This window comes from Achroia grisella, unplaced genomic scaffold, assembly GCF_030625045.1.
Source record: "Achroia grisella isolate CSIRO2021 unplaced genomic scaffold, CSIRO_AGI_Agris_v1 utg900, whole genome shotgun sequence".
Taxonomy (NCBI): Eukaryota; Metazoa; Arthropoda; class Insecta; order Lepidoptera; family Pyralidae; genus Achroia; species Achroia grisella.
Genome location: NW_026713059.1, coordinates 4,607,150 through 4,634,017, shown reverse-complemented (window position 1 = coordinate 4,634,017; position 26,868 = coordinate 4,607,150). Strand labels below are relative to the sequence as shown.

At 37.9% G+C, this 26,868-nt stretch overlaps 2 protein-coding genes across 2 annotated transcripts in view; both read right to left on the bottom strand.

The window, feature by feature from the left end:
* LOC131853358 (cytoplasmic dynein 2 heavy chain 1) overlaps positions 1–26,868 on the bottom strand; it is a 78,980-nt gene that overhangs the window by 29,881 nt on the left and 22,231 nt on the right. Inside the window, 17 exon segments of the mRNA XM_059204226.1 lie at positions 572–712; positions 930–1,032; positions 1,391–1,575; positions 1,985–2,134; positions 2,243–2,417; positions 2,952–3,156; positions 3,561–3,717; positions 4,090–4,197; positions 4,702–4,822; positions 5,237–5,419; positions 6,829–7,052; positions 7,363–7,578; positions 14,618–14,737; positions 15,051–15,192; positions 15,384–15,754; positions 16,240–16,485; positions 16,989–17,202. Of these exon segments, the coding sequence (XP_059060209.1) occupies positions 572–712; positions 930–1,032; positions 1,391–1,575; positions 1,985–2,134; positions 2,243–2,417; positions 2,952–3,156; positions 3,561–3,717; positions 4,090–4,197; positions 4,702–4,822; positions 5,237–5,419; positions 6,829–7,052; positions 7,363–7,578; positions 14,618–14,737; positions 15,051–15,192; positions 15,384–15,754; positions 16,240–16,485; positions 16,989–17,202 (3,061 nt within the window).
* LOC131853377 (laminin subunit beta-1) lies at positions 19,523–25,084 on the bottom strand. Its single transcript, XM_059204245.1, has one exon. It carries the CDS (start codon positions 25,030–25,032, stop codon positions 19,684–19,686), a length of 5,349 nt encoding a protein of 1,782 aa, XP_059060228.1. The 5' UTR covers positions 25,033–25,084; the 3' UTR covers positions 19,523–19,683.

Sequence of the window (26,868 nt, the reverse complement as noted above, 5' to 3'; positions counted from 1 at the left end):
GGGGCGTCCTACACTACGTTTGGCAACTACAATGCATCTACTTCAACGAGCATCGGTTCCGCCACAGATATGACCACATCACATACAACCCTCATAATAACAATGAATGCATGTAAATATATGTCACATTTATACTTCGAGCACTATCATGTCTGGCACGATTTACCTAGGCTTACTTTGTAAAATATTCTCTCCGTGATCTCATTTTCACCCCCCAAACAGCTTACACTATAGGCTGTGTTTCGTTTGTAATGTGAGTTTAGGAATGAATATATAATAAACAGATATAAATATCAGGTTATTTGCTATTACAATTACAAATAAATTAAGAAAAACGACGGATTTCACAGGATTAAATAATGGAACGCTGTTAACTTTTGTGAGACAATATTTTTCCAACTAATTATAACGAGAAGAAAATATATTTATCTATTCTATATATTTATATAGTCTATACATTCACTACCTTAGGAGATACACAAAAACGGAATGCAGTGATAATGTAAAGATGTCGTAATATCTGTTGATAGCCTCCTTGGGTAGTAGTCTAAAAAAATATATGTCACATTACCTGCAAAAGAAACTGTTGTACGGCACAACTACCCCAACTGTCGACTGGGGCGCGATGCAGCGATCGCACTACTAAAGTAACACGCATCTCTCCACCGGTAGTTCGTCCGCTAGTACCTGCACCCGCTCGCACTACATTATTCTGCGAGTATATATTTAAAAATGTCATTCTATATATATTTATATATACTACTAAGCTTCGACTTCGTATGCATTTTTTTTTAGTTTAAAATATTATGAATATCATTTATTACATTTTTGAAACACAATAGGAATATTACACAGATTTTGCATTTTTAACATCAAATTTAAGACTGTTATTACTTGAAGAGGTTTTTTAATAATTGTAAATTAATTACCCGTTTTAGTTCCTCAATGATATGCACTGGTTCCAATATAGGTGTACAGTCAATTGTTATGACGGTCGTATTAGTTTCCTTCAGCACGTGATCTATGAGTAAACTGTAGAGAAGATTAACTATTTATTGTCTGTTTTTAGACATTATAGTAATTCAATGTATGTTGTATGTAGGTTATTGAAATAATTATGATGACAATAAAACAGATATATAAGTAACGTAAAATTCAATAATTTAGGTTACGACTAATAACACTATACATTGTCGATACTTTCAATCTAAAGAAAATTGTTATTAAAGAGGAAAAAATATATTTTATATTATATACATTTCATTGTAATGAAAAAAGTCCATGAATACTTGTTTAATTCTTTAAACTCTTTCACGTATACAAAGTTACGTTACAAGTGAATAAGACTGTCTGTACGTGGATATTGCTGGAATAAAAACAGAAGACAAACTTTTTAGCGCAGGCGTCTGGTCCGAGTACGAGTAGGTGCGGGTGCAGGGCGGATGCGGCGTCGAGTGCGGCCCGCAGCACGTGGTGGCGGGCGGCCACGCGCGCAGACACGTGCAGCTCCCACGTGGCTGCTCCGCCCCACCACGGCTCCTCCGCCACCGGTGCCACCCGCAACGGCGACTGCAGCTACCGTTATCGATATCATTATGTTAATACATGTATCAAACACAAAATGAAACAAAATGAACTTAAGTTTTAAAAAAGAAAAATACTTGGTCTAATGACTGACAACAGGCATATATTTCCATGTTGTACAATTATTTCCTTAAAATTACATTAAGCTTAAACATAATTAAAAAGATAATATTATATGTGATCATTTTGGTAGTATAATATGCAAGTATTTGCAAATTTATGTAACACTTGAAATGTTACATGAAAATTCATGTAACATTTCAAGTGTTACATAAATTTGCAAATACTTGCATATTATACTATATTGTAAATACAAATACTAATAATTGAAAGTACCTATTATACGAAATATTATATTAATTGAGAGTAAAAGTGCAAATCCATATATGTATATCAATACCTCTTCAAACAAGTTGTCCATTGAATTTTCCTTTAATAATCCCGTAAGACTACGTTGTATAGCTAAATAGACAAGGTCTTCTGGAACGTGCGGCGTATTCGAATTTACATTTTGGGCAATGTACGTAAATTGTGTTAGAATCTGTTTGATCTGAAAACAATTTTGTAACTTTGTTAATACTAAATAATCCCAGGTATTTATGTATACTGAGGGTATCGTATTATCATTGATTATTGGGTTAGGTACTTATATACTTGCCATTGTTGTATTGGAGATTTTTATTACAATATCACTTCTGTGCGCATCAAGCCAGCGTAGGCATTTCTCTATTATATCTTCAAGTAGAGGTAACGCCATCTTCGTTGTTTCATTGTCAAATTGCAATTCTTTAATCGAGCAACTCAGTGCTTCTTTAGAGCAAATATTTTCATCGCTGTAAAGTATAATTAGATGAATCAATTTTTGTTAGTGTCTCCTCTGATTAAGTGTTAACTACTAATCAACTACTACTAATCTAGTACAGAATTAGAATATATAGTTAACATTATACTTTGTTATGAAAACAGTATTAGATCGAAATCGAGTAGTATTCATGAAATTATGTGTATGGGGTAGTTGTTTGGGTATGTGATTGGAAGTCCTCCGTCTTAACTATGAACCTTTTTTAAAATGTTGTTTTTTTTCAGTATTATGAAGGGAATTGCAATTTTGCTTGATGATCTAGGTATTCGCGGACTGAAAATAGTTGCGAAACGCTGCTTTAATGGTACAAGGGATGCAAAACATCCCTTGTACCATTAAAGCAGCACCCTGACTCCGGCAAAGACGCTTGTACATCGTGTGGCTTTTTAGTAGGTACAAATCCCACATACCACTTCGCCATCCCTCCGGCGCGATGACGGTCTTTGTGATGATTTTTCGTTACGTTAAAAAAAGGGGTATAAGGGAGAGAGCGGCGTGCACGCACCCGAAGAGTACGATCCCGAGCCGCGAGACCGTGGCGGGCGAGGCGAGCCGCAGCGAGTGCGTCTCGAAGATGAAGTTGGCGGCGCCGAGGTGCAGGCGCCCGCCCGTGGGCAGCGTCAGCAGCCGGTTGTCGTCCAGCACTGAGTTCAGCGCCTCCACCCACGACGGCTCCACGTCGCCGTCGCACACCACCCACGACCACACGCCTGCACCGCCATCGGATAAAACATATATATCTAAAGATTATATTTTTACGACGACGCGGGTTTACATAGTTAATCTAAACTTCTATACTAATATTATAGAAAGGCAAAGTTTGTATGTTATTTTTCACTGTTAGAAAGGTATATTATCCCCGAGTGCTATAGGCTATATGTCATCACGCTACGGCCATAGTTATACCTTATTATCTACCTTATTATTCGGAAAGCTGTGTCATTATAAGAAGAACAAGGAAGAAACTTGAGTGTTGTTCTTTTAAATACGAGTAATTGTTGTAACTTCATATTTTTAAGTTGAAATGTAAGCATCTAGCATTGTATGTGCATGTAACTATCTAGCATTAATTCATTATCAAAATATTAAACACACAATCAACTGGTGTACAAACCGGGTGGTTGATTTGATACTTCTTGGGCAATCGATGATATGACTCCGTCTGTCCACTGCCGAGTGTCAAGATCTATGTGGCCAAGCAGCCATTTACGACTCATTGCCTTAGGAGAAATCACATACTCTACGATTGTCTTGCCTTGCTGTATTAGTGCCTGATAAAAAAATGTATACATCTTGTAATATATCCTATTATTTGACTTTACTCAATGCTAACTTAGCTGATAAATAATAAATAGAGTGTGCTCTTATAGATATAGAAACTTTATATGTCTACTCTGTTAGATCGATCTATATGTTTTGTGAAAGTAATTATATTATCAGTTTTGACTTCGATATTCTAGTCTTCGAACACAAATAGCGGTGATCAAGGAAAAACAAAGTAATTCCTGAATTCCGCCGTATCCAATAGCGACACAGGGCCCTACAGGTTGCACACCATAAAAAGCCCGTAGACAAGAATTTGTACCTTCATTAAATTGAGTGGTATCCAAATTGGCTGATAATATAATTAAGCAAGTACGTACAGCTTTCAATATTTGCCTGACAGTCGTTTTACCGGAGGCGGGCGGGCCCACGATCGCAACGCCCATTCGCTGTTGCAACTGCTCGTATAACTCCGAACACTTTTGTAACTGTAAAAAGATGGGTATGTATGTCAATACTAACTGTCATTTTCCAACTCCAATACAAAGTAAAAGGTTGTTAATAGGTTTCATCAGTAATTATAATATATGTCTAAGACGTTAGGTGTTACTTATGAATAAATGTATGCAACCTCATTTTGCTATATTATATAATTTTTTAAAAAAGAACACAGAACACTAATTTTAAATTTGTCATTCTGAGCTAATTCATTGGAGGGAAAATACAAGATCCTTTACATGAGTACAAAATATTTGTTTTATTTTCAAAAGAACAAAAGGATAGTACAAACAATATAGGTACAGATTAAGAGTAACGGCGTTCGTGTAATGAAAACTCAATAAAATTAATTCTCTTTTTACAGTTCGTCTAATTACGTTCACTGTATGTCAGTTAGTGCAATAAAATAGAATAAACGTCTTTAAAACGTTCATGTTTATAATATTACATAATCCAACTAACAGTGTAATTTCAATATTTCTTATATTTTTCACCTGCAGTTCATTAGCGACGAGACCTAATGATTGCACACTGTTCTCTAGTGCGCTTTTCATTGGATTTTCACGTTCTTCTTCCGGAGAGTCACCGAAAACGAGAGATAAAATATCCTCGAATCTGCAAAAAGGTCAACAGATAGTTTCCTATTCCCGTCCTTAACAATAACTTTCCTTAGTACAGCCTTAATGTGTTATTACACCAACAGATACAACAATTATACATGAAAACATAAGTGTAACCGAGGGATTGATAGTAATGTGAACCGATACCCCTATTGCTAACACGATTTCCCTTGGAAGTCATCATGATAAATTCCTGTAGAATTTACCACGATGCACTGACTGACCTGATCTCATATTCAACTTATCACCCAAAAATAAAAAAAATTGTCGAAAAAATGAAACAAAATTTTTTGAGGTAAGCCACTCTTTATACTCAATAGTAGGAGGTATAAAAAGTAGTTCCTATTCTCAGACCTATAACATTTCATCAAAATCGACCAAAGCCGTTTATTTATTATAGAGTGGTAACCTGCGCGCGTCATGCGGCGTTAGCTTGGAGATGTTGTTGAGTGCGAGCACGGTGCGCACGGTGCGGAGCGCGCACTCGTGGTCGGCGGCCGGCCGCACCGCCAGCGCCGCGCTGCAGCTGCTCACGGCCGCCTTCAGCGCCCGCAGGCCCCAGTCGTAGTGCCGCTCGTTACTAAGCAGCGTGCTGCACACGGGGAAAACTATTTTTATACGACTGTACAATTATGCAAAGACACTAACTGTGGCGGTTATCAGAGTAGGTACCTATATACACCTGGTATATCAACGTGCGTATTTTCGACTTTCTTAACATAATGTATTAAAAATATAATGTGTCTAATCTGTAAATACTAATAAAGATAAAACATACCACGATGTTATTATGCTTGAAAATATAACATTTTTCGCAGTGAACCTCCCGTTACCTCCCGAGGTCGTGCAGGCGGCGGCGGCGGTCGCACCAACCTCGCGAGGTGGAACACGTCGTGCAGGCGGCGCGCGGCAGCAGGCGCGCGGCGAGCGGCGCGGGGCGGGGCGGGGCGGGGCGGGCGCACCTACCTCGCGAGGTGGAACACGTCGTGCAGGCGGCGGCCAGCAGGCGCGCGGCGAGCGGCGCGGGGCGGGGCGGGGCGGGGCGGGCGCACCTACCTCGCGAGGTGGAACACGTCGTGCAGGCGGCGCGCGAGGCCGGCGGCGCGCGGCACGCAGGCGGCGGCCAGCAGGCGCGCGGCGAGCGGCGCGGGGCGGGGCGGGGCGGGGCGGGCGCACCTACCTCGCGAGGTGGAACACGTCGTGCAGGCGGCGCGCGAGGCCGGCGGCGCGCGGCAGGCGCGCGGCGAGCGGCGCGGGGCGGGGCGGGGCGGGGCGGGGCGGGCGCACCTACCTCGCGAGGTGGAACACGTCGTGCAGGCGGCGCGCGAGGCCGGCGGCGCGCGGCACGCAGGCGGCGGCCAGCAGGCGCGCGGCGAGCGGCGCGGGGCGGGGCGGGGCGGGGCGGGCGCACCTACCTCGCGAGGTGGAACACGTCGTGCAGGCGGCGCGCGAGGCCGGCGGCGCGCGGCACGCAGGCGGCGGCCAGCAGGCGCGCGGCGAGCGGCGCGGGGCGGGGCGGGGCGGGGCGGGGCGGGCGCACCTACCTCGCGAGGTGGAACACGTCGTGCAGGCGGCGCGCGAGGCCGGCGGCGCGCGGCACGCAGGCGGCGGCCAGCAGGCGCGCGGCGAGCGGCGCGGGGCGGGGCGGGGCGGGGCGGGCGCACCTACCTCGCGAGGTGGAACACGTCGTGCAGGCGGCGCGCGAGGCCGGCGGCGCGCGGCACGCAGGCGGCGGCCAGCAGGCGCGCGGCGAGCGGCGCGGGGCGGGGCGGGGCGGGGCGGGCGCACCTACCTCGCGAGGTGGAACACGTCGTGCAGGCGGCGCGCGAGGCCGGCGGCGCGCGGCACGCAGGCGGCGGCCAGCAGGCGCGCGGCGAGCGGCGCGGGGCGGGGCGGGGCGGGGCGGGCGCACCTACCTCGCGAGGTGGAACACGTCGTGCAGGCGGCGGCCAGCAGGCGCGCGGCGAGCGGCGCGGGGCGGGGCGGGGCGGGCGCACCTACCTCGCGAGGTGGAACACGTCGTGCAGGCGGCGCGCGAGGCCGGCGGCGCGCGGCACGCAGGCGGCGGCCAGCAGGCGCGCGGCGAGCGGCGCGGGGCGGGGCGCGCGGCCGGCGGCGGGCCGCAGCACGCGCTCGAGGGCCGCGGGCAGCGCGCGACGTCCGCCGTACCCGCGCGCCGCCGGGTTCAGCGTCGCCATTACGCCGCACCACGCCGACACCGACACCTATGGCCTCATAATTTTACATCACTGCAACACACAATAGACATATAAAAGTATCCTTAAATTCTATATAAAAAAAAGCTAAGGTTTGAAATTGATTGTATTTCATAAACTAAACAGAAAGTCCACGTAAGCGTTTTGCACAAGAGTAGGGCGTAGGGACAATAATATAGAGTGTACCAAGTTTACACGGAATAACAGATCCAGTATGTCAGTCTAAATGTTTTTCAGTGCAGTCAGCATTCTTCGCTGTATGCAGCTCGACAAATCTAGTTTTAACCCGAATTGTTGAAATATATTCATTACGACTTGCTTTTTTCCCGTTGAGAATTGCAACAGGCACGCTCTCTGTGCTGGTGGGTGATGATGGGGTGCGGTGTTGTAGCAAGGCCGGCAGAAGCGAGGAGAGCTGGTGGGCGACGGCGGCAAGCGTTTCAGCAGACAACCGGTTGAATTCGTCGAAGCAACCCCATGAGCCGCTCAAGGCTAGCCCCGACAACAAGCGGCCCATGCATTCCGCATCCATTGCCTGTAATCAATACTGTAAAAATGAAACAAACGCCATATATAAAAGAACAACCCATTTTCAGGAAATAGGTCACCAATTTTCGCAAAATTAGTGATTTTAATATTGTATGTGAGCATCATTAAAAACAGTAAGTTCAAGTCATCGTTTATTTCTTCTTTTCTTCATCACTAAATAATAAAGTTGTATAAATTGTAATAAGTATTGGCCGTAACAGTTTACAGTATGAAATACTAGATGGCGCTGTGTCAATTCTAAAACGCGCTATAGTTTCGTTTTGATCATTACATGTATTCGTTGTAATGCAAAAATTAAATTGTCAATTAACCATAGTACGTCTTTTATTTGTATAAAACTTCTAGAGTGTTAAACATTGTGGTCCTTATCGAAGCGCAATTTTGAGTGGCTGGCAAGTTTTTGTGTTCGAGTACCGACGCAGTGGTGGATTGCCGCTTATGGTGCGTGGTGTCGCCGGTCTACGAGTGCATCGAGAGCGCCTGTCGGATATATCCGATAGGGGGCGCTGTAGCAGCCGGGAGAGAAACCACCAAGGAAAGTGAAGTTAAAGTATGAGTGAGTGCCATAATAGTGAGAAAATAAAAAATTGTAAGTACTGTGAAATTATTAACTTAGAAAAATTTCCAATAAAAGTAGTGAAATTGGACTTAGAATAATTCGAGAAAAAGTGAACATACGGGGAATCCATGCCGGTTTTCAATCAGAATTAATACAGTTTCAAACACTTAGAAAAATAATTGATATTTTGAACTTAGAAAATTAACGCAAAATTACTCAATCTACTGGACATAGAAGAATTTGTGCATCAGTGCTATTATAGACTTTAAATAGTTTTAGATAAGTATAATAGTTAAATAAAAATATTGTTTTTATTTCAAAGTTTGTTTATAAATTAATAGGTGTTTCAATAGAATATTTGGGTTGTTTATTCATTGTATTGGTAAGAGTTGGTAAACTTTGTTTCTTTATTATTTCTAAAATTGTATTCTTTTATAATGGAGTCGTTAATTAATATAAAGGATGATATTAAAACTAAAATTGTGTAAGCCAGAAGTAATTTTAAAAAATAGCCAAAGGAACGGTTAAAACAGGCGTATATCGAAACTAGGTTGGAAAATTTAGAAAGATCTTGGCTACAATTTACCAACACTCATTCAAAAATTATTAGTGACATACCTAAGTCTGAAATTGCAAAGTCTTCTTATACTCAAACTGATATGTATGAGCAAACTGAAGAGACTTATATAGATTACAAGACTGAATTAAAGGGGTTATTAACAAAATATTTAACTGGTACCGATACAGTGTCAAGTAAAGAAAAGGAAAGTCAGTCTCTCACAGTAAAATTATCTAGAATTTCCATTCCTGTATTCTCAGGACAATATTTAGAGTGGGTTAGTTTCAGAGATTTGTTTCTGTCTTTGGTACATAACAATAAGACGTTAGACGATGTACAACGTTTACATTATTTAAAAAGCCATCTCTCTGGAGAACCAGAACAATTACTACGTCACGTTCCTATCACACAGAGTAATTATAAAGTATGTTGGGATCTTATTGAGAAACGTTACAACAACAAAAGGTATCTTGCTAATTGTATTTTAAAGAGGTTCATGAGTCAAAAAAATGTAACGTCAGAGTCATCTACTGGTCTAAAAGAGCTTTTGGATACAACAAATGAGTGTATAAATGCATTAATAAATTTAGGCATTAATGTAACTTCGTGGGATATCATTGTAATTTATATAGTTAGTTTAAAATTGGATACTGAAACTAGAAAATTATGGGAAGTAAAAATTAGTGAAACTGGTGATGACTTACCTTCTCTAACACAATTTAAAAGTTTTCTTGAGAGTAGATTTAGATCGTTAGAATTTTTAGATAACAGATCTGTAAAAGTAAATTATTCTAATCGCACTCAATATAATACAAAATCACTTCATGTAACTACAGTATTTTCATGTGCTTATTGTAATGAAAACCATAAGATTTACAAATGTAAAAAATTTGCAAAAGCAGACATAGACACGCGGCGTAATTTTGCTCAAACCAACAGTTTATGTTATAATTGTCTAGGTTCTAAGCATTCGGTTTACTCATGCCAACAAACCAGTCGTTGTAAAATATGTAAGAAAAGACATCATTCATTACTACATCCTAGAAGTATAGTACAATCAGCCGATAATGAAGTAGGTAGTGATCAATCGGCTAATAGTGATGTCGTCGTACCAACGACATCAGCAACACAAGACGAAGCTAGAAATGTCGTAGCATGTTTTTCTAGGGTTGACACCCAAGTGTTATTGGCCACCGCTTTAGTTAAAATTGTTTCAAAGACTGGAAAGAATATCACCCTCAGGTCGTTGTTAGACCAAGGTTCGCAGGCTTCATTTATTACTGAAGCAGCAGTTCAGCTTCTTGGGTTAAAGAAATATTCAAGCAGAAGTCAAATATCAGGGCTAGGAAGTGATCAGGCTGGTTCTTTAACCTCTAAGTCTGTAGTGTTTTTTAAAAATTCAATCACTCCATGACCCCAACTTTGTTGTTGATGTAAAGGCTCATGTTTTAAAGAAGCTAACTACTTTTCTTCCAGAACGAAAAGTTGTCTTACCAGTATTAACAGAACTGTCTAAATCAGATTTAGCAGATCCTACGTACACCACACCCAACAAGATTGACTTGTTATTGGGTGCTAAAGTTTATGGAATGATCTTGGAAGAGGGTCTTATTAGGGGATCATCTCAATCATTAGTTGCTCAAAAAACCAAATTAGGTTGGATATTGTCAGGAGAGATAGAATCTTCTGGTAACAATGAGAAAGAGTGTTGTTACTCAATTGTTAGTTTGCATTCTCATTGTAATGAAAACGAACTCCTACGTAAATTTTGGGAGTTAGAATCAGACAATTCCAATCTGAATCGTAAACATCTCACGCCTGAAGAGCAGAGATGTGAGGAACTGTTCGTCGCCACTACCAAACGAGATTCATTCGGTAGGTATGTTGTCAAATTACCATTTCGTGATCAAAATCCAACTTGTATGTATGGTAATTCTCGAGATATAGCAGCTCGTAGGTTTTATTTGTTAGAAAAGAGATTATTAAAAAATCCTAAGTTAAAGATGGATTATTCAAATGTCATAAAGGACTATTTAGATTTGGGTCATATGGAGCTTGTACCTGATGATGAACGTGATAACAAAAACGCTGTTTATTTGCCACATCATCCGGTCATCAGAGAAGATAAAAGTACTACTCAAACCCGCGTTGTGTTTGATGCTTCGTGCAAAGATTGCAACGGTGTATCCTTGAACGATGATCTAATGGTTGGTCCGACTCTTCAGTCCGATCTGAGACATCTTATCATGCGCTGGCGATTGTATCCTATATGTCTAGTGGCAGACATAACTAAAATGTATAGACAGGTGAAGGTTTTTCCTGAAGATACAAACTTTCAGCGTATCTTGTGGCGTAATCCAGATAATCAAAAAGATGACTTACAACATTATAGGTTACTCACAGTTACTTTTGGGACTGCTGCCGCACCTCATCTAGCGGTAAAGGCCTTACAGCAGGTTGCTATTGATGAGGGTAATAAATATCCACACGTTTCTGAAAGAGTCCTCAGGGATTTTTATATGGATGACTTGTTGACCGGTTGTCAGAACGTTGAAGAAGGTCAAAGGGTCTATAAAGAAATGAAGATGTTACTAGGCTCAGCAGGATTTCAACTCAGGAAATGGTGTAGCAGTAGTGAACGTTTGCTAGAGAAAATAAAGGAAGGAAACGAGGATAAATTAGGTAATCTAGAACTAAAAATAGATTCAGTAATGAAGATACTTGGACTTGCATGGAATCGACGCTCTGATGTCTTCGAATATTCCGTTCAGTTGCCGCCACTGAGCGAACCTGTCACTAAAAGAAAGGTTATATCGGATGTTGCACGATTGTTTGATCCTCTTGGCTGGATCGCACCCACCATTATAACTGCTAAAGTATTCATACAGAAGCTTTGGCTTTCTGGAATCGATTGGGATGAAGAACTTCCATCTCAGTTATTAAAAGAGTGGATTATATACAGAAACGAATTATGTTTACTTACCAATTTACAAATTCCTAGATGGATTAACTCGAGGGCTGATGACAAGCTAGTTGAATTACATGGTTTTAGTGACGCGTCGAATGTGGCATACGCTGCTGTAGTTTATGCACGTATAGTTAGTAGAAATGGTGTAATACATGTAAATTTACTTACCTCTAAAACCAAAGTTGCTCCGGTTAAACAGATATCCATTCCCAAACTCGAACTGTGTGGCGCCGTCTTGCTCGCGAAACTGCTCCTGGAAGTGTCAACGGTTCTTACTGTACCTAAACAAAATATTCATGCTTGGACCGATTCAACGGTTGTACTCGCTTGGCTAAGAAGTCATCCGAGTAGGTGGAAGACTTTCATTGCTAATCGGGTTTCAGAAATACTAACGGTTCTTGATAGTAACCAGTGGTCACATGTCCAATCAAAGGACAACCCTGCGGATTGTGCCTCCAGAGGAGTCAAGCCTCAGGATTATCAAAATGATTTGTGGAGCACAGGACCACTTTGGCTGAAATCAGAAAATATTATTTATAAAAACAAAGAGGTAAATGATACAAACTTAGAAGAGAAAACAAACAAGGTATGCTATGCAACTACAACCGAGGAATTTAGTCTATGGAATAAATACTCATCATTGCTCAAACTTGTCAGAGTTGTTGCTCTATGTAGACGATTTCTTCTTTCACGAACTGCTCTCCAACCTGAAAAGAAAAACAAATATGTTAGTAATGAAGAATATACTGAAGCTTTGAATGTATGTATCCGACAACATCAATCTATATATTTTCAAGAAGATCTGTATAATTTAGAAAAATCTGGAAAACTTAATAATAAAAGCAAACTTACCTCTCTCAGTCCATTTGTTGATGATGTTGGTGTCTTGCGAGTTGGTGGACGATTACAGTATTCTCAAATGTCTGAAGAAATGAAACATCCTATCCTCATTGCTAAGAAATCTCATTTTACTCATTTATTAATTGCTGAGGCTCATTCCAGAACTCTTCATGGTGGACCTCAGCTCATGATAAATTACTTGCGAACCAAGTATTGGATTATAGACGTTAAAAATATGGTTAAATTGTACGTTCGTAAATGTGTTGTCTGTATTCGTCATGGATCTATTGTAAAACATCAGCTAATGGGTCAACTTCCTTCGGTAAGAGTTACAGCTTGCCGACCTTTTTTTCGTAGCGGTGTAGACTTTGCCGGTCCTATCAGCATTCGTACTAGTAAGGGTAGAGGTCATCACTCCTATAAAGGTTATATATGTCTTTTCATCTGCATGGCTACTAAAGCTGTTCACCTGGAGGCAGTGAGTGACTTAACCACTCAGGGTTTCTTGGCAGCTTTTAAGCGCTTTGTAGCAAGGCGAGGACATTGTGCCGATATATGGAGTGATAACGGTACGAATTTTATAGGTGCCGCTAGAGAACTTAAATCACTTTTTTCTACAGAAAGGTCTGCTATAGCGACAGAAATCGCAAATTCACTTGCTTGCAATGGCACTAAGTGGCATTTTATCCCTCCCCGCGCTCCAAACTTTGGTGGACTCTGGGAAGCAGGGATAAAGTCCACAAAATACCATCTTCAGCGCGTAATTGGAAACTCCACACTTACATATGAGGAAATGGCAACAGTCCTGACCCAAGTGGAAGCTTGTTTAAATTCCCGGCCACTCTCTCAGATTAGTAACAACCCTGGTGAACCATATGCACTTACCCCAGGGCATTTTTTAGTGGGAGAGCCCTTAGTTGTAGCTCCTGATTCAAATTATGAAGCTTGCAACCTTAGTAATCTCAAACGTTGGCAACTAACACAAAGGATGTTGCAGCATTTCTGGCGACGTTGGTCGCAAGATTACATTACTCAATTCTTTCATCGTCGTAAATGGAAACATCTCATTCAAGAACCAAATATTGGTGATGTAGTGTTGGTAAGGGAGGACGATTTACCACCTGCTAAATGGTTGTTTGGTATAATAATTGATAAACATGAAGGTTTGGACAAGATTACACGCGTTGTTAGTCTTAAATGTAAGGGTAATATTATTAAAAGACCATTATCTAAGATATGTTTACTGCCTGTAACAGAATAAGTTGATTTGCAATGGCAGTCTATTTTCTAAGTAAATCTGTCAATTTGTCAGAATTTGTTATTGTTTAATTAAGCTTAAAGTAATTTTGTTAAGTATGTAAATTTCTACTCATGTTTTGTAATATTTTTATAGCATTTTTGTTTGTCTATTCGCTCACCTTTAATATTGTTGATTTTGTATGTTAATTTTATTTTTTTTGTAGTGATGAACAACTAAAGTACTGTAGTTGTCCATGGTGGGCGGTATGTATAAATTGTAATAAGTATTGGCCGTAACAGTTTACAGTATGAAATACTAGATGGCGCTGTGTCAATTCTAAAACGCGCTATAGTTTCGTTTTGATCATTACATGTATTCGTTGTAATGCAAAAATTAAATTGTCAATTAACCTTGGTATGTCTTTTATTTGTATAATACTTCTAGAGTGTTAAACAAAAGTGTTAACAATATGTTGTCGAGATCCGTAAATGAGGTCATAAAAGGTGCGCAAAAAATAATTTAGGTTAATACAGTTTCTGTTCAATGAAATAAAATCGATATCTTACGTCATCATACACTTAGTCGTTAATCAATTCTGTTTGTTGATGTATCAGTCACCAAGCATATTGTACGTTTTTTCTATCAATATATTTCTAAGAGCAGTTTTGAATTGATGATTATTACTCAACATAATGCCTTAGGATGTTTATTATATGTATATTTTCGGGTCTTATCTAACCATACTATGTTTAAAATTTCTAAAAATAAAAATAAAAGTCCTATGTATTATAAATTGGTTAAAAATAGAACATTTAAGAAACAAAACACACAATATACAAAATATGAGAAGATTACCCACCTCATCACAGTTGAATATCAGCACTAAACGTCCAACTAAACCGCCGAGTGCTTTGACAGACTCCGTTTTGCCTGTTCCGGCGGGACCGAAAGGATTACCAACCAACCCAAGATGGAGTGACTGGAAATGTATATATATTTTTTTCAATATCAAAAACAAGTAAATGATACCATGACACGACTATAATACCAAAAGGGGAATTTCACAGGCATTGTCAGTTGGCATGCCTGCATTTTAGTATATTTGGAAACAACGTGGCGAGAGGAAACTTACTCTTTTTTATTTCATTTTATCTTTTGGATTACGTTGGTTTGTTAATGGTAATTTCTACATTGGATAGTAAATCAAACGTAAGTAACCACTACGCCATGACGCTTATAACACAAAACCAATCTCAAACTTAAATATATATTTTAAAATCACAAATATTGACCTGCGTTAATATCAAAAAGCACTCATCGGCGATATCCGTCCGTACAAACTGGCCAGTATTGACGCCGAGATATTCGTATGAGTAGGAAATTTCTGCCAGGCCCATTTTAGCTACAACTTCTTTGGTATTCAGCAAATAAAATCTGTACATAAACAAATGAAAAGTATAAGCACAGATAACATAATATTACATAGTATAAGCAAGTATGAACACCTTCAATCTATACATATTACTTCATTTTACGCCTATCTCTCTTGAACCATTGAAAAGTACTATTATCATCGAAACTATGGTTGAAGACAATACTAGTCAGCAAAATGATAATGGTAATACCTCAGCTGTTTCTGCCATACCCAGTCATTAGCGGATACCACGTTATTTTCTATCAATGTTTGTATAATATCTGCGTAATGACCACATTGTAGTATGAGAGCTTGTCTCTTCTGTCGTTCGCATTCATCCTCTGTTTCGGCGGCAGCATAATACGCATTCTCTTTTTCTATATCATCTTTTAGTTTATGCAATTCTTTCGACGCTATGGCCCTTTCTGCTTGCTCAGTGAACCGTAGGTTTTGAGCGAGGCAAAGTATTTGCATTGGCAACGAAAATGGATCTTGGTCTTGTAAGGAATTTGTCGCGACGCATTTTAGAGCCATACTTTTTAAGGAAGAGCGCATCTCAGTTTCAAGGTTTTTTAACCATACCTAAAATTCATATTTTTATTATTTATTATTTTATAACACATCATAACATATTACAGTAAAAATAAGTCTATGATACAACTTACACGAAACAAAAGTGTAAAAATAAAATTATAATTAAAAATATGCTAAATTATATGAGTGCTAATCACTCAATTGATCTCTTAACAAGTATAAAAGTGTTCTACATTTCAACTAAGTTTTTGTTCCTCTTATGCATTATCATTTCAGTTTGATATGACAAGATCGCTTGCGAAGTTGTCTGGTATTAAATAAACTGTTTATATTATATTACATCCATACAAAATCATTGTAACCTCCACTTCCAGTATACAAGTATAACAATAATATAAGATCTCTATACTTTTGTAACTAGAAGTCGATGAAAATGTGCCTATTAATTAAAATAATTACCAGTTCCTAAACATTGCTATTACAGTCTAATATTAAGATCTGTGAAATAAAGTACATTTATTATGGACCATCACCTCTACAGGGCAATCTATATCGACTGGATGATCCAATTGCAAATATTCATCATGATGACTGCATAGAGCCGTGATTGACATGCCACCAGGTCCCAGGCGCACCCCTGTGGTGCCGGGAAATAACTTCTTGAGGTGATTCTGCATCACCGCCTCCCTACCTTCCGCGCCAGCCCTCGCCTGACCCAATAATTCGAGTAGGTCGTCGTCACTCAAAAAATACAGTCTCGGGAATATGGAACGCTTCTCCTGAAAGAGAAAAGAGAAAGCGTCGGAATGCTTATATTATAATAACAATGAAATCAAACACATACTCATAGGATCATTGTAGCTATTATTTGTACTTCCAATTTCGAACAGATATTTGGAATAGATTATACAGTTATAATCGAATAAAATAACAAGGTACATATTTCTCAATAATATGCTTATTGTGAAAAATACCTTTTTGACATACACCTATTGATGATTTTAATCATTCTTTTTTCATTATATAGGTAGTATGTTTTTTTTTAATTTTGTGTTTATGCGGTGCCTAAGCACGGTAATATAGATTTTACACTTAACTGTAGTTGTTAATTGTGTTAACAGTTGTAGAATATCCTTCTATATGAGAAATACAGAGGCCATTTTAGCGGTAACTTTACAAATTTTATTTCAGAGATTTTTTTTATTATTTCTTCTTCTGGTCTAATATTTAATCTGGTCTAATTTCTTACCATCGATACTAATACTTCTGAAATAATACTCACATCTATGTACTGGTTCAGCGCTGATTGACAGACGAGTAGTTGATCTGATATAGAGTCGAGCATAGCCTGAAGCCTCGATGACTGCATTAGTACGGATAGGCGAGAATCAGCCTCTAAGATTCGAGATACTTGTCTGAATGCCTGATCCACCTTCCGAAACTTGACACCTAGCTCACCTTCGTCGTTTGAGAGAATGGCCTCCAAATATAACCATCTGGAATGTGTTTATATTTTTATAATTCACATTCTCTGCGATTTTCGTATTATCTATCTATTACGGAATACGATGGCAGTTCTGAAGTTCCTGAATAAATCAATTTGAAGGAAATAACAATGCCAAAATGGGATAGTACTCGTACCGATACATGTACATGTACTATGTGGGAAGGGAAGCATAGAAGACAGGTACCGGTAAAGATCTATCATCATCAGACAGCGTGTTTTATCAAAGTGTCAAAACACTGTGGCATCGCGTGTATGTATAAGAGAGTGACTGTGATTGAATCTGTATAGAGTTCGGTGTAACGATGGAAACTCCATAACTGTAATATGGAGTAATTATTATCAATAGAAATGAAATGAGACCCACGTCCATGGAATTTTATTGTTTTATTACAGAGTATTAATTTAACATTTATTATAGAGCTGAGGGATGACTACTTCAGCTCTATAATAAATACAGCATTACTCATTGTTATTTGATTTTCTAAATGTAATTAAAAAATAATAATTCAGGACAATCTACACAACGGCATCTAGCAAACTAAGCAGACTTTGTACTATGCTAAAATGCATTGCCAATGAACCGGAAAGAGCGCCCTTCGTCTTTGATCTCCCGTATTCTCACCTACCAAACCAAAAAGATTGCCGTTTTGGTAAGTGTGAATGAGCTGAATTATACATTCAACTTCCTACTACATACCTACAACTTCCACACATACTCGTACGGTTCATACCAACTGATATTACTGTAAGTAAAAATAAGTGGTCAGTATATGTATAACTTACAGACCATTTTTTTTGTTAGTGACGACTCTTTATGTCAGACATTTTTGCCCTAGCTAGGTACAAGAAGACAAACAACGAAAAGCGGGATGTATAGTATAGACATTATTGATACACTAGTTATTAAGTTAATAGAAATTCTAATAAACACTATTACACATTGTTGAAATCCTTTCAACTGTGATAAAAGGATATACCAAATATTAGCTGATTAAGATTCTCTTGCATAGGTTAAAACACCTATTTACATATGTAATTTTCGTCAACAAAATTTTCTTTTATAAGCAATATAGTTAGGGCCAGGATTTAATAAATTAAAAGCAATATATATATATAATAAAACATTTTTTTAATTTACGTACTGGTAAATAAAATATTAAAATAGCATACAAAAACACTATGGCAATTTTTTCAACCCGCGCAGGCGATACATCGGGTTATATGTTTATCAATAATCAATTGTAAAATATTATTGTTAATAATTTTGGATAAAAAAAAACTATGAAATGGGACACAACTTCAAAAGATATCATCAACAATTTTCAAATGAGGAAGTCACAACAACAAATAGGGAACTTCTGTAAAATAATGCGAATGGTCACTATAGTACGCCAGTTAATGTACCGAATACGAATGAAATATTTAAAGCTTTAGTCTATATTGATTATTTAGAGAAGTATTTTTTAACAGAAAAGAAAATACATTGATATTAATTAAAAATGTAACTCGCCTGCGAAGTTTTTGATAATCAGCGATTTAAAAATATATTCTTAGGTTTCTATTTACATCTTTGAATAAAATATAGGCATATACAAATGCCATGTTACATTTAACATAAAGGTATCAGTTTAGAAAACGGCTAACCCATGTCAAATTACAATTATAAAATGTTATTTAAATTTATTTTAAAATATAGATTTACATATAATATTTATTTACACAAACTGGATATAATATAGACACTTAAATGTTACAGTATCTTAAGTACTCACTATTTTTATAAATTATCTACAAATTGTTAAGTTATTACTAGAGTACAGACAATACCCATTGAGGTATTTGAATCAGCAAATCATAAGTTAGTTATTTAATGACTTTGCTTAGATATAAAGATTTAAAAAAGAGCTAAGAGTAATAAAATTCTTTGGAATAATAGTTTCAATAAGTATCTATTCTAAAGATTTGATAATGATAAAAATATTGTCCACAAAATAATACGAAGTATTAAAGATTAAATTTACTTTTAAATCGGGATTTGCCTTCGCACATTACATATTTGTTTAATGTGATTATACTATTTAAAAATATAGTTACATAAAGTTTATGAACTTTGTATAATTTTATAACGTTAAAGTTATATTTCCATTTCAAATTTATTTGTACTTCAATAAAACCTAAGGATGTAGCTTAAAATATACAGTAGCTTCTTTCACCTCCCAGTTCATTAACTTCATGACAAAAATACGATGTTTAAAAATCAGTGAGATTGCAATATGGATGCAAATCCATATTGCAACTAACACATTTTAGTTACACACTTCATATTTAGATATAATAATTAAAAATGCATAATGTTATGGCACTTATGGAAATTACAATTAGTAAAATTAACACAATATTTTACAATCTAAAATTCATATCGATCATGGATTCAACGTGGTCCAACGAAAAAAATGTATAATGCAATCGTTTAAGTAGTACAAGATCTGTAATAATTAGACCGTTTCGTTATCTCAGATAGATAGTATTTCATGTCATTATTGAGATTACCAATTTTTTTTTCTAATTCGTCTAACTGCATCTTATGGTCATTATACATATTTTCCATGCTTTCAAGTTTATTTAGTTGGTCGTGAGTAACCGCAGTTAGATTTGCAGCACGATCAAACAATCGTTGTGCTCGATCTCTCGAGTTTGATGTTTGTTTTGCACGTTCTGCTAGAGACATATTTGTTTTTTGAAAGTCCCGTCTCAGCTGACTCGCTTTCTGTTCAGCTCCTTCAGCCTTATTAACAACGTCGTTTGATTCATTTTTCACTTGTTCAGCATCCCTTTCAATAATCGATACATTTTTTTTTAATTTAGACAGGCGTTTTCTTAATCTATCTACTTCTTCTTTTGTTTCATTTGCTTTTTTCTGAGCTTGTTCTGTTTCCGTAGAAATAGGTATCAAGTCACTTTTAGCTGCATCGATATCACTCTTGGCTTTATTAATAGCGTTCTCAGCTGCGTCTTGGGCTGCTTGTGCCTCATCCAAAGCTTCTAAAACTTTATTTGCTGTTTTTAATGTGAAATTGGCTGACTGGTTTACAGCTGTAGCATTGCGCTTAAGAGCTTCAGCGATATCTAAGTCTGGTTTCGTTTCTTCTATAATCTTATCTATATTTTTAAGGTGCGAGACGGTTTCATTAATACGCTGTGATAGCTCTGTTATTTCTTTAGGTTCTGTGCTTATAGTTAAATTTAGTATATCATTCGCTAAGGTTCTCACATCTGCTGGAGTATTAGAAGTATTAGATAAGAAGTCTTTCAGTTCAGTAGTTAAATCTTGACTTTCATTAAGAATACGTTCCGCATTTATTTGAAATTGAGATGCTCGATCAAACAAATCTTTAGCTCTAGATCGAACAGCAATAGTATCATTTTTAACTAAAGAAACTTGTCGATACATATCATCAGCTGTGTGTTCGTGATCTTTTATTCTTTGCTCTGTTTTATTTGCAAAGTCTAATGCTTGTTGCGCTTTTGTTACTGCTCCTTTATCGCATGATATTCCACCACATTTGCCGCAACCAGCTCCACCACAAATATCACAACTATCACTTTCTTGACCACACATCTTTTCATTTAATTTGGGTAATCGAGAGTCTAATTCCGATAGTTGTCTTTGCATGTCACTTAATTTTTGGTCATTTTCATTTTGATTGCTATTAAAATGAGTATATTGCATTTCAATGAGGCGATCAGTATTCTTAATTTGTCTGTCAGTATTAGCAATTAAGATTTGTACAGATTCGGTTTCCTCTGCAGCTTTACTTGCTCTTTCTTTATATTCACGCGTTAAATTAAGCGCTCCTTCCAAATTCGCTTCCTGTAAATTAGTAACATTATTATTCAAGTTATCAGTTTCTGATTTTAGATCATCAATTCTTTTTCCCAGTGCACCTAGAGTAGCAGTCCCCATGTTTATTTTAACTGTAACATCATTCAAATGGCTTTTACTATCGTCAACCTTTTGTTTTATTCCAGTCAAATCATCTTGCAAGCTAGTAATTTCAGACTGCAAATCGTTTACCGTTGTTTGGCCTAACTTAGCAGTCTGAAGCATATTTTCTACATCAGCAATTTTTTTTGTCATTTCTTCAAAATCTCTAGTGTATGCTCCTGTTGCACCAACAACTTTTATTTTACTTGCATTGCCAATAGCATATTCCGTTTGGATTTGTAAATCATTTATAATGCGATCCCAGTTGTCGAAACATTCACCACATGTGTAACAATTCGGCGCCTGACCAAGATAACCTCTAGCACACTTGTCACAGTTGTATCCACCGATTCCTGGTTTACAGATACATGAACCGTTTTCTCTCGTACATTGTAATGTAACCGATCCGTGTAAATCACATTGACATGTATGACACTCTATATTAGGATTACCCCAGTAATTTTCCTGGCATTGATCACATTGTCTACCACCATGACCGGGTTTGCAATCGCATCTCCCGATATAAGGATTACACTGAGGTGAAAGCGAACCGATCGGATCGCAATCACAAGAGTCACAGCCAGTACCTAAAGCAATTCTCCAATGATTCTCAGTACATTGGTCACAATTAACTCCCATAACATTATTGAAACAAGGACATTGTCCAGTTATACCATCACAGTTACCTTTTGTAAAGTTAGTACCTAAAACAGAACAATTGCATTTATAACAAGCTTGTTCCAAAGCATTGCCATAATATCCATCTTCACATACTTCACAATGATCTCCAGCAGTATTAAAAAGACATTGCAAACATTTACCGGTATACGGATCACAGTTTCCTGGTTTAGTAATATCAATATTTCCATTACATTCACATTTTTCACAAGTGCTCTTAGCAGGATCGCCATAATAATTATCGGCACAAACGTCACACTGAGGTCCTGCATACCCTTCTTTACAATCACAAACTACATCTTTTGTTTCTGAATCTAATTCACAACGGTCAGCGTGACTATTCCTATTTGTATCACCTTTTACGCCAGGACAGGGGCAAGACCGACAAGGAATGTCTACACCAAGCCGTGGATCACCATAATAGCCCTCTATACATCTTTCACAACGATGACCTTCAGTATAATCGCTACACTCTCTGCAAGCTCCTGACTTGTCATCACATTCTACAGCATGTCCATTACAATCACATTGTCGACATTGCGGAAAATTGAAATATCCTGGCTGACATAAATCACAGGCACGGCCATAAGTATTCGCTCTGCACTTACATTGCCCACTTGTTGCATCGCAGAAATTGTCTAAAGATCCTATACTATTACAATCACAACGTTTGCAACCAAATTTACTGAAACCATATGTACCAGGAGCGCATCGATCACACCTCGCTCCTACAATATTTTCTACACACTGACAATACCCTGTGTATTGATCACATTGATAACTTTTGGATCCAGAAGGATCGCACTGACATGACTCTGAACCATTTCTTACATAAAAACCAATACTAGCATGATATTTTCTACAAATTTCAGGGACTGTATCTCTATTTAGATCATAATAATACATATCTCCACAATTAAATCGATCGAATTCTTCTTTCAGAACAGTTTCATTAGAAAAGAATGGCAAGTCTTCAAAAGATGGTATGAGAACAATAGAATCTATTAATACAGAAGCTCGAGGATTTGATTTACGTTTGTCTTGAAGGCCTAAATAAATACGAATTTCCGTTTCTTTATTTTTTTCTAAGCACACTGGTGGCTTTACCAAAACACTTCGTTGATTTGAGGGCAAATAAGTATTAATAATATCATCTTCTGGATTAATATTTGCACACGGTGAATCGAGGTCTACAGGCGTAAGTCTTTTTACGAGTACAGTAGCTTCTTCCCAATTCAAATTAGATTGAGGCTCATATCTAATTAACACATTATAATTCATACTTCTTTTTAGATTATCTATAATGAACACTAATGAACTACCTTCTTGAATTTTCATAAAACCAGGGCCAGTCCAAGTTTCTTTTCTGCCATCTGGGAAATTCTCCCGAATGACAACATGACACTGTGGACTTTGAATAGCATTGTCGTCTATTTGAGAATCACATAGACTAGATTCACCTTCAAATACGATTGAATCAAGAGCACCAACGAAAAAGTTTTGTATTGGTTGATCGCAACGACGACCCATCACATTTGGTCGACATTTACACTGTCCGGTTATGACATCACAGTCCCTGTCAATTGACCCCCCAACATCACAATCGCAAGGTGTACAACCATCGTCACTATCTGAGAGTCCATAAAATTCTGGTAAACATTGATCACAGTTCCTTCCAGTAACATGTCGTTTACAAAAGCAATTGCCAGACAAAGGATCACAACCTCTTTCATTAATAGTGCCCAAACCATTACATGTACATAATGTGCAACCTTCAACACTAAAAGCATCAAAATTCCAATAGCCGTCTTTACATCTATCACATCTAGCTCCGTCAACATTCAATTTACATAAACACCTACCAGCAGTTTTATTATTCACAATATCTGTTTCATCATCACATAGGATCTCATCATCAGTGGTTCCCTGCGGATCACAATCGCATGGTTTACATATATCTGCACTTTGTATATCTAAATTAGGGTCCTTATAAAACTTTGGTTTGCAACGTTCACAATTGACACCCATAGTATTATGTTGACAATTATCACATACACCGCCACTTATCTTTCCAGTTTTATTATAAACTGCAGCATCAAAGTGACACTTTGTTGCATGATTATTACAAGTGCATCTTTTACAAGCGTTAGATGTTTTTCCAACAGCTGGTTGCCACGGAAGGTCGTTAAAGAAATCTTCACAATATTCACAATTCAAACCACGAGTATTATGAGTGCATTCACACCGCCCATGCACCATGTCGTTTTTAGATTCCACTCCAGGCATAGGCAAGCACCGAGATGCGTGGCCGTAACATGAACAAGAACCACGTACGGTCATTTCGTATATAGCATAATAATATTTCTCTTGAATCTCGGCTCTATTATCTAACAAATCATCACCAAGAGTATGGAGTTTAGTAAAATTTATTCTCAAATTAGTCATGCGTAATAAATTTTGCACTTCTTCCGAGTATGGGTTGGTAACATTTATATTAGATGGTAAAATTCGTAGTATAACATCTCCCTCCGTAGATGGTGCGACGCCTGAATAACGAGATTCGCAAACAATTTCTGTCAAAGTACGTTGCGTATGCTTTGGAATTCCGGGGAAAGCTTCATCGCAGTTGTGTGCGAAGTATCTGTATACACGCCAGGTTTTGCCGAAGTCAAAAGACCTCTCGACTAACATAGCAGCTGGACGAAATGTTTTAAACTGTATTATCAAATGTGTTAGATGAAATTCAGCTTCCATATCCAACTGAACAGATACATTTTCTTTTCCATTTTCGGATTGCCACCAGGACTTATATCTCGTTCCTGGTGTAAATTTATAAATGATATTTTGAATTCGATGATTTAACATTGGGTCGTGTATTGTGTTATTAGTTGAATAGCACCAAAAGCATTTTTTTCGATCTTGAAGATGTGATACAATGCAGTACCGTTCACGTTCATAGGCGCCACATGTGGACGAGGCAAAGAGCCGTGCTTCGCGTCCAATAAGCAGGTTTCCGGTGGCAGGATAACAAGAACTTAGTTCACAAGCACGGTCCAGGATACGAGATTCAGCGCGAAGACGGTCGCGTTCTCTATTATACACTGCGTCCCCGGCGGCGATAAACACCACCACGATAAACAAAGCGCGTAGAGCCATGTCGAAACGCAGGCTCCCCGTGCGCCACTCACTGCACTGTACGCGCCTCGACTTGCTCCGAACAACTCTCGCGCTGCCTCGCGCTCCCCTCCGCCCCGCTGTCCTACATATACAGGGATGTATTTAAAATGTCTAATGTAGGCTATAAGTTCTAATCATACAAAAGATGATTTAGATGTTTCCTTATTGATCCATGCATAGTCTATATTATTTGTATTTAAGAGACGTCACATTAGAAATTAAATTAATTAGTTATTAAATTAAATTTATTAGTTTAGTTTGTAGAACTGCAAATATAAATTAATTTAGAAATCAGTGCAATATTTATTAATGTATTTATTACATAAATTACCTCATATTTACATAATAAAAAGTAAAGGTTAAGATAGATTAAAATACTACAATACATATAATAAATTAAATTATGTAAAAATTCTTAGTTCGTGTATAAAATTATGGACATTGTTAATAGTTAAATAATTTATTTCATATAAAGCTTATAATTAAACAGTTTCTGGAAATGTGGACTAAACATGAGATATCACTTTGATAATAACGTTTCTTTATATACATTGTTAGTCCAGATTTTTATTTCCTACTATAGGTAATAATTACAAATGTAATAATAATTATTACAATTTTTTTTCATACCTACCTATTTTACTTGTTAGTTATCTTACTAAGTGTTATTTCTTTTATAATGGGTCAACACAGGTGGATTGTAAGTAGAACGGACAAGTGGTGCCATTGTACGATGTCCAAACAACCTCCACGCAGTCTGCTCCAGGAAACCACTATGGTTAATTTAACTAATGAATTTTCCACGATGGGCTAACTGACTAGTACTCGTGCAAATCCCTATCATCCTCCACTAGTGCCTCACAAGCACACACCGTTAAAGCAGGTGGGTACACTATTCCATTATTACTCATCTATAATATAGGCAAAGATAAAAACCGTTACTTGGCTTTTAATTAAAATCTAATGATTATATTTTAAACCTATCTATATTATATCATCAGTATGAATAGTAGTAACATTGATTGTATTTTGTTGTAAGAAATTTTAGGTCTTACATCATTATTTACAACAGTGCGATGCGGCCATGGGGCAGTTTAAAATATAAAATCACAAAAGCTCAAGTGCGGCCCTGTTTGAGGCGACGACCGCTTCCGCCCGCACAGCCGCACACCCGCCTGCTCGTGTCGTTCTCCGAAATGGGCACTAGGCAACAAAAATAACACTGCATTTTCGGCGACTTTGGGATGCGCTTTTGTTTCAGCCTTTTAACATCGCAATCCCATTATGAGCTTCTTAACATCTGCTAAGTTCTATAAATCTTACTTATACATATCTTGTATAGAGTATATTTTATTTTAACCACGTGATTAATTAGTTTTATATCTTTTTTATATATGTCTTTATAAATTCTACCATGGAAATATTTGTTGTTCAAAATAAAGTTAAGTTTTTTAATTAATTAATTCCCTTATCAATTTTTAAAGCTGTACCTAGGTAGGTACTTATTGACTTTATTTTCAATCATTGAATCAAGTATTTATTTAATTAGTTTGAAAATATATTGTAGGTTGTATTATATTGTAGAATAGGTGTAATACAAGTTATTTGGGCTATATTTATCACAAACAAAAAAGTTGCGTTGGATTGGATCGTTTATTAACCATCTGCAGACCCAAACTATGTTGTATATGATACGTAATTGCAAATGGTCCATAATTAAATGCAATACTAAACCATAATAAATATCGCAGGAGATATGTAAGTTCTTGAAGGATAACTGCCAATATCATGCTGATCACTTCAAAAAAACTAAAG